The 8,634-nt window shown below is 39.4% G+C and overlaps 1 protein-coding gene across 1 annotated transcript in view; it reads right to left on the bottom strand.

Annotated features, from left to right (window-relative positions):
• Positions 1-8,634, bottom strand: part of TERF1 (telomeric repeat binding factor 1) — a gene marked incomplete at its 5' end in the record, with an annotated part of 17,865 nt that overhangs the window by 3,043 nt on the left and 6,188 nt on the right. The window contains 4 exon segments of the mRNA XM_029085088.1: positions 4,343-4,407; positions 5,457-5,500; positions 5,597-5,662; positions 6,854-6,960. Coding sequence (XP_028940921.1) covers positions 4,343-4,407; positions 5,457-5,500; positions 5,597-5,662; positions 6,854-6,960 — 282 coding nt within the window.

The raw sequence follows: 8,634 nt of genomic DNA, 5'->3' as shown, positions 1-8,634 counted from the left end.
GCTGAACCCCTGGCTCTGCTCAGGAAGGTACAGGACCTTTCAAAAATCCCTGCTTGGGGCTTTGGCCAGGCGTTGTCTGTAGGCTCCTGTGGCGTGCAGCAGGCTGCTGAATCCCAGCTTTTAATACAGGTCAGTCCAGAGCCCCACTGCCAGCTAAAGGAGGAAAAGGTAATTGTAATTCTGGTCTGGTCAAGGTAAGTCTGGTAAAGGTAATTGTACTTCTGGTATCAGGTAAAATTTAGGAGACATTGGTCAAGGAAGTCTGGGATGGTTTTGGCTATTAACATGGTACGAACTTGGAATGAACAAGCTGGAGTCAGGGACTGGGGTGAAGTCACCTGCAACCACCCCAGCAAGGATTGGCGTTAACTTGGCTGCAAGGGCAAGGGGTGGAGGTTCAATCCTGGATTTCCAGTCACACCCTCCCCTTCCCTGTCTCTGGCTCCAGTACAAACTTCCAGTCTCAATCAGCACAGTGGGCTCAGGACAGATGTTGTGGCCTGGAGGGGCCCTTGTGTGTTTTGCTGCTTTTCCTTTGAGCCTTTAGTTATCATGGGGCTGGAGGGTCAGCCCAGCAGCAGAGACTTCGAGCTGGCAGCTGGGCAGCATAAGCCCTTTTGTCTTTCCTTTGTCTCCTTGAATGAGTTTCACCTCTTGCCTGAAAGGGAGATATCTTGCAAGTGTCCACTGGAGTACAACCAGAACACAGAGTCCCCGTGCGAGGTGTGCGAGTGGTCGTGTTTGGTGCATCCAGCTGCACCAGCTCGCGAGTAAAGGTGCGAGGGCAGAGTAGCTATGTCCACACTTGGGCATCAGCAAACGTTTGTGTGCCTGTTAACCTAGAGAGGCATGTGTGTGCTCTCACCAGTGCATGTACAGCTCTACCAGCCAGAGAGGAGGAGGAGACTTGGCTGCCTGTGTTTGTGTTACATGTGGGTGCTGTTGAAGGCCACACCTTGCCTGTGGCGTTTGTGGGACCAGCTGTGTCACTGTCCTCTGTGTGTGTGTGTGTCCTGTGTCTGTATCTCTGGGATTTGTGCTCAGCTCTGCTACTGGGTGACCCTGCAGCAGAGAAGCAGCAGCCACATCCCCCAGCCTGAACAGGGAGCCCAGGTCCGGGGCTGGGCTCCAGCAGCTGGACAGGAGGGTCCGGGGCTGGGGCTGCTGGAGGAGGCGGCTCTTCTAACATGCCTTAACAGTTCTGTAGCCAGCAAGATGTGGTTGGGTTGTGAGTACTTCTGAGATTAAATTTATATAATCCTTACATGATGGGGGACCCATCCTTTGCTAATGCACCTACAAAAATAAGGGGACCTGTGCTAATAAATCCTCAGTTTACTGGGAACAACTGGATTGGAAGTAGGGTGAGAACAAAGGAAAAAGAAAAAAAGTGTTTATAGAACATTAGAAGAACAATAGTAGGTGTAAATTGAAGCTGAAGGCCTAGAGTTTGTAGTTTGGGGGATGAAAGAGGTTTACCAGAGGTACAAGACTTCCTCCTATAAGTAACAGATTACTCCCAACTATCAAACAGATCAATGGTGTTGTCTATAAAGTAGGAGGGAACCTGAGAGAATCAGGCTATGGCTGACCTTTACACCTGGAACTTCCAAAATTGTGAAGAATGATGCAGAAAGAGAAATGTAGTTGCAAGGGAATAGCCTCAATTTACAGAAATTTAAACTGGATAAAGCCAACTAGCAGAACTGAGTAGCACAGAGGAAATCTGTGAATTACAGGGGAACAAATATCCCTTCACTCTGCAAATAATGTACCTAGTGGAAATGTGAATCTCCTGTGGCTGCAGTCATTAGACAACTTAAGAGTGGCTTGGTAGGACAATCCAGGACCCACCAGTATGATTGCTAGTGGCACAAGAAGTTCATGTGTCCAAGGATGAACAGATAAATACTTTATTTTTGAAACTTTCTCCTCTCCTAGTGACCTGGAACACTCTGGAGGTCCTTAAAAGATTCTGCCCTTAAAAGCAACACCAATTCAGGCACGGGGGATGGGCCAGATGACAATTCTTACTGCCAATCTGCATGGCTCCCCCTGCCCTTGAATTTAAACTGCTACAAGTGGCAGCAGCACTCAAGAGGCAAAAGGCAAGGGGAGTGTCTCTGGTGGGGAAGGAGCTTAGATAACATTCAGCCTGGTCAAAATGATATTCTGGTTATTCTACAACAAGTAAAATTTGGCATCTACACAAAGTGCAAGCTGAGGTATGTGAAGATCAAACTTCACATCTGAAAGCTGGACTTAGTCCAGCTTAACACAACTACCAGTGCCTCTTCAAGGAACTATGATCACTGATAAACCTCACTAAGCAATGAAAGAAATCAAGAGTGGTAGTAGTTCATCTGTGTTTCTGAACAGTTAGAAAACTAAAACTTCTCTAAAAGTAGTCTACCTGTTATCAAAAATACTTCTTTTTTCCAATACTTCCTGTTCCACAGATATTTTACTGTAGTAGCCAGGAATGGTAGGTTTTTTTACTACTATTAAAAGGCCAGAGATTCCATTGGAACCATCTAGTTAATCTCATTTCAGAGCATGCCAGAAAACTTTCCTAAATAAAATCTTTATTCAAGTAACACAGTTATGCTTGACGTACAGCACCAGATAATTCACATACTTCCAGCAACAGAGACAATCACAACCCTTGTTACTTGTAATGATTCACTTTCTGTGAAAAGGGTTGGTTTTTTGCTTGTTTTGCTTTTAAATTGTCTATATTGAGCTTTTTTCAAAATAAAATTCTTCAGATCAACATATAAATGAGAAGCCTGCCTTACAGATAAACCAGAAACCCAACTCATTTTCTTTTCACCAAGGAACTGTATAGAGCATTGACTTGCCCCCATCCCCAAACTGCTTGTGCCCTCTGGGATGGCAGTTATGGAGACTCTGGCATTGCACTGTTAGCTAGAGACTGGACATCATGCAGCACTATGCTTGAGCTAACATCATCACAGCACCTAGTCCAGAGCGATGTGACATGTGGCTAGCTCAGAATGCTTGCAGAGCAAGCTCGAGTTTGCCAGGCAGACTGTGTAGACATACCTTCACATATCTAAAGATCTTGTTATTCCTTAGAGTTAGTTCTGCTCTAGAAACATATCTTCCTTTGATTATATGTTCTGGGACCCTTATCTGCTCTAATTTTTTTTCCCCTCTAAGTTTAAATATATGGATTCTTTTTTTCCATCTGAGCCTGACTAAATTCTGAAAACCCAGGTTTTTCAGACACATTCTTTAATTTAAGTACACTGTCAGTCAGACTTTAGACAACTCACAGGACTTGCTATACATATACAGACTATAAATTTAAGTACAAGCAGTTCCCTAAATTCTGTGACACTTGCTTTCCCTAGTTTAGGAACAAGAAAATAAAGCACACTTCTTTTCAATAGCACCACAGACTTGCATGCAGCTAACTGAAAACACACCAATGAAAGACTGAAAACGGGCACTGAACCATTGCAATGAAATGCCATTTACAAAACAAGAGCAAACAATGCCAACATTGAAAGAGAGACTACGTGGAAAAGGAAGTTCTAGAAGTCAACAGCTCTGACATTCACTGCATTCTTTCATGCATGCAGACAATTTTATAACCCAGATTATTAAGCAGAGGATAAGATTTATTGTTTAAAAGGCCAATATCATTGCTTTCTAGACAATATTTATGAGAGGTCTCACTGGAATGGAATATGGCATAAATATCACACGGACAGCAAATGCCTACTTTTCTAAGTTTTTAAGGAAACATAGTTCTGAATTTTAATTTCTTTGTAAGTTTTTATAAAGTTTTCATTGAGTTCTTTGGTACTATCAGATGTAGTTCTTCTGTAAATTTAGTCTGTACATTTCAACTGAGGTTGAACTATAACAACAGAATTAAGCAGACAACATCTATTTTTTTTCCTAGCTAGATGAATGCACAAGCCCTAGACATGGATATAGTGCTTGTAGCTGACCCTGTAACAGACTACCTCAACATAAAAACAGGTGAACATAAAGCTGTCATTAGCTCTGTCTCAGTTGTGGTCCCATGAGTTTAAATCTCGATGTTGTAAACAAGACTGACGGAAGTGTGCATACTTACCAGCAACTGGCTGACATGGTACCTATCCAAGTATAAGCTGGAATAAAGTAATTGGTTACGTTTCTGAAGGCAACAAGCAAATCCAGTAAGTGCTGATTTTTATTTATTTATTTTAGAGCATTGGTGGTGTTTGCAGCTTTTAAGGAGGCTCTCAGCTCAGGGGGTGTGGGAAGAAATCTATGCAGTTCAGATTTATTTTATCTCTGTTTAGAATAGACAGTGGGTACAAACCTGTCTTCTTCGGCCACAAGCCCAAGCATCTCCACGTTTTTCCACATTTTGCAAGCTGTTCAGACCTAGAAGAAAATTAATATACACCGAGACCAATGAGGAGCCAACATTAAAGCAGCAGTTTTGCTTTCTACCATTTACATGAGACAAGAATGTACACTATTTTGATATGCTTTGACAGATTGGGATAATTTCAGTGTCTGTTTATATATTAATATACTTTTAGATATTTATACACATGAGCCTCACCTTAGTCCAAAGACTCAAAAAAATAGTCTGTTCAAAAAAGTCACTTTATTTTCTACGCAATAAAGCTCATAGAAGAATTATATTTTAACCAAATAGGTAAAAATTGGTACATAATAATAAAACATTGTTACTTTATGTTGGTAAAAATATTTTTAATATATATACTGCTCTCCTTTTACACAGAGAGGATTGAAATAAACCAGCCATCAGAGCTATGATACTTTGTATACAGGTTCCATCATTTACTGTCAGGTTCTAACTGTGGCCAACATCCAAGGCATCTTAAAGAGTTTGTCCTTCCAAGTACAACATGGTCACATGCAGAGACTGTATCATCATCTCTCTGTGGTAAGAAGGTGCTAATGGCTTTAAAAAAATCTCATTATAAGTATTATATAACCCATGTTGTAAGTTTTAAAAAATACCAAGAAGATGTGTAAACGTCCTAACTTGGCGCATTTTACACTATGATTAGTTTTTCCTGTCAGCCAGCCTCTTTATTCTTCCCATCCAAAGTTATCTAGGTCCAAAGCCAGAAAGACAAGTTTCAGTACTCCTGTGGCACCTTTCCTCTGCACAAATACCATCAATCCTAGAAAAGCAAGTAAGCAAACAAAAACTGAAGTAGAAAATTGTGAATGATTTTGCATTTCATAGTTTCCTAAATGTGGCAAACCCCAAATCTCCATTTGTGCAGGAACCACACACAACAATTGGGAGGGTTTTTTCCACCATAATCACTTTTATATTAATCCAATCATATTGAACAGCAGTTATCAAAACACCAGCCCTTTTTTGGGGGGGGCGGGGCAGAAGTGTTTGACATGACTTTGTTTTGAAAGTGTAAAAATAAGGTAATGCTCACTCTGAGGAACATTGCTCGCTCTGTGTTTCCGTCTTGAATGAGGCCTGCAAGGAACACAGAACTTCAGTAAAAAATACACAGCACAGAACTTAATGAAGTGTCTATGACCAAGAGCAACAGCAACAAAAAATAATTTTTACCTTACTGTTGGGTTTTTTATGACTCCAGGTGACCAATTTGTAATACTCTCTTGCTTTTTCATTAATCTAAAAAAAACAAAAACAAAAACGAAAAAAACACAAACCAAAACCCCTAAAAAAATATTTCCTAGGCAGCAACTTAGCATTTAAGTGAACCAACAATATTTAAATGAAAGAAAATTCCAAGATTTCTCTATGGAAACATTGGCATACAAACACTAACTGCTACATCATTTGTTCACAATTCTACCATTAGCCAATACTAAGGCCTTAAAAAACACAGAACTTCCACATGTTAAACAACTCCTTCCTCTCCAAAACCCTCTTAACCTTGTCTCCCTGTACCTGGAGGAGAAATATACAAGACCTTCTGCATTTAAGTTGAAGACATGAGGCATTTCAGACATCTATTTTTTCATATCTAGCTTCTTCACAGTCTAGTAATTGTTTCCATAGGTTTTTTTATACCTCCCTCGGATGTAATTGTTTCAGAAGCTGTCCTAAAAAAAAAAATCTTAGGATTTGTCTTCCTGTATACTCTGTCTGCATCAGTCAATTTCCTTAACTAAATGATGCCAAGTATTCAAAGTATAAAACTGCAGAAACACAAGCTCTATCCTGACCAAAGACTACAATTTCTCCATGAAAAACAACTGGTGATAAACTTAAAATGCCCATATTTTTCAAAATAAAGTCAAAGGAAGGGGAAAGGAACCTGGCTTCAAGTTCCACCAGCACTTCTTAGAAAAGTGACAGGGTCATGAGTCACAATGCCAGAGTCATGAAGCAACATAACTATTTTCCATAATATTAGTATCACTAACTAAGTGAATCTTGTGTTTAGCTGTAAGGAAAAATGTAATGGACAAATTCCCTTTACTTATCCTCTTCCTTCTCCAGATGACCTACAGCCTAAAATTAGGGAAGGCAGGACTAAAAGGAGCTCAAACAAGCATAGAGAAAAGAAATAGTGAAGTATTTATGTTTTCATTGTTATACAAGACTGACAGCTGTTTAAACTGAAAAACATGTATCTTCAACAAGTACTTAAACTTAATGCCGAGCTATCTGATATAAATGCCAAGAGTAACAACCATAGAAAAGCCAAAACTTAAAAATACAGTAGGTGCTTATGGTTTATTTTCTATTGGACAGCAGTTTGCAATTTAACATCCTTCCTTCAACCTACTCTTAGTTCTACAAGTTTCAAGTTACTATCCAAGCATGTCCCTCAGCAGTATAATGCTGAATACAAACCTTTGTTTTGATTCCAAATTATTTTCGTCATTTTCATTGACATTCACATTTTCGTTTTGCAGTGCTGTTGCTCCCAGTCCTTTAGACTCCACCTGTTTTGTGGCTGCCTGTGAGAAATGGAATTGATACTTTAAACTTAAAGCCAGACAGTAGCCAGATAGTTTACACTAAGACTAGTATGTATACTTTCTATTAGGACTAACTGTGCTTATTTCACAGACCCTTCAGAGGTTCTACTATTAAAATAGTTTCGAAAGAACTGCAGTGTGTTAAGTTGAAATCTATCAAGACTGCAAATAGCATCAAAGTACTACAAAGTCTGGTTTTTATAGCTAGATTAGAAACTGAAAACTGACAGGCCTCACAAGTTCATCTAGTTCCGTAGCACATGGCAGGACCAAGAATACCTGTAACACTTTCAAAAGATGTCTAATCAGACTTCATGCTTGTAAAGTAACCTTTCCTGTATTAGCAAAATAATTTTGTAACATCCTGCCTAAACTTTTAGCCACAAACTAAGATTATTTCTCTTTCATTGCAAAGAGGATGCCAAGAAGAGGACAGAAGAATTCCTTACTCTCTATAGAGTGTCTAGAGGATCGTAAGATTTATACTTTTCCCAAGATTCCTCCCATTTACTTGCTATAATAAATAACATCTTAAAAAAAACCCCCAAACCAGTCCACATGAGGTCATTCTTGCCACTTTTCTATCATCTTATTTCTCTAGCATCTTACAACATACTCGCTGCCCAAACTATACAAAAATTCCTGTTGTGCACCATCATTACCAAGTAGAGCCAACCACCTTCCATCCAAAAGTCTATATATCCCAAAAGGTGATCTGTTTTGCAACACTCAAATATCAAAATGATTCAAAGTTGACAAATTAAGTACAGGCCCAATATTAATTCTTTTTTCTGCTTAGTCAGTTGCTCTCACTTTTCATCTGTTTCTTCTTTCAGGGCTTGTTTCTGCCTCCTGGTTATTTTTTGTCATCCATCCAATTTTCAGTCTTCTTGAAATCTTAACCTGTAGCTTGCAGAATCTCTCAACGTTTAAAAGAGCCAGCTGCTATAAAAGCATTCTGTTTCACTCATTGATCCATGAAAATACTGGAAGGTATTCTGGTCACAGAATACATCCAATCACAGAAGAAAACGTTTCACTGTTATGGTTTCATAGCTACCCAACCTACCACATCTTTCAGCTGTAAGTCTTCAAAATACCGTCTCTTTTACAGTGGTTGATGGTAGCAAAAGCCACGTGAAAGTGAGGATATGTTTCCATACAGATAAGTGTCTAGAAAGGATTTAGTTAAAATACTTAAATCCATTATATTTTATTTTAAAAGTTAGCAGTTGCTTTCAATTGTACTTGTCTTTAATAATAATTCTTTTGAAAGAGAAATTAAAGTTATAAAGAAAAATTAGGAAGTATTTGTATCAATGCTTTCTTAGTATAGGTCCTTTTTCCTTGTAATGCATTATCTGCAGAATGTCCTGGTTTCAGCTGGGACAGAGTTAATTTACTTACTAGTAGTTGGTATAATACTGTGTTTTGGATTTAGGATGAGAAAGATGTTGATAACACACTGATGTTCTAGCTGTTGCTGAGCAGCGCTTACACTAAGTCAAGGACTTTCCAGCTTCTTATACCACCCCACCAGCAAGTAGGCTGGAGATGCACAAGAAGCTGGGAGGGGACACAGCCAGGACAGCTGCCCCAACTGACCAAAGGGATATTCCATACCATATGCTGTCATGCTCAGCAATAAAAGCT

Source organism: Antrostomus carolinensis, unplaced genomic scaffold (assembly GCF_000700745.2).
Source record: "Antrostomus carolinensis isolate BGI_N321 unplaced genomic scaffold, ASM70074v2 scaffold12905, whole genome shotgun sequence".
NCBI lineage: Eukaryota > Metazoa > Chordata > Aves > Caprimulgiformes > Caprimulgidae > Antrostomus > Antrostomus carolinensis.
This window is presented reverse-complemented; position numbering and strand designations above follow the sequence as displayed.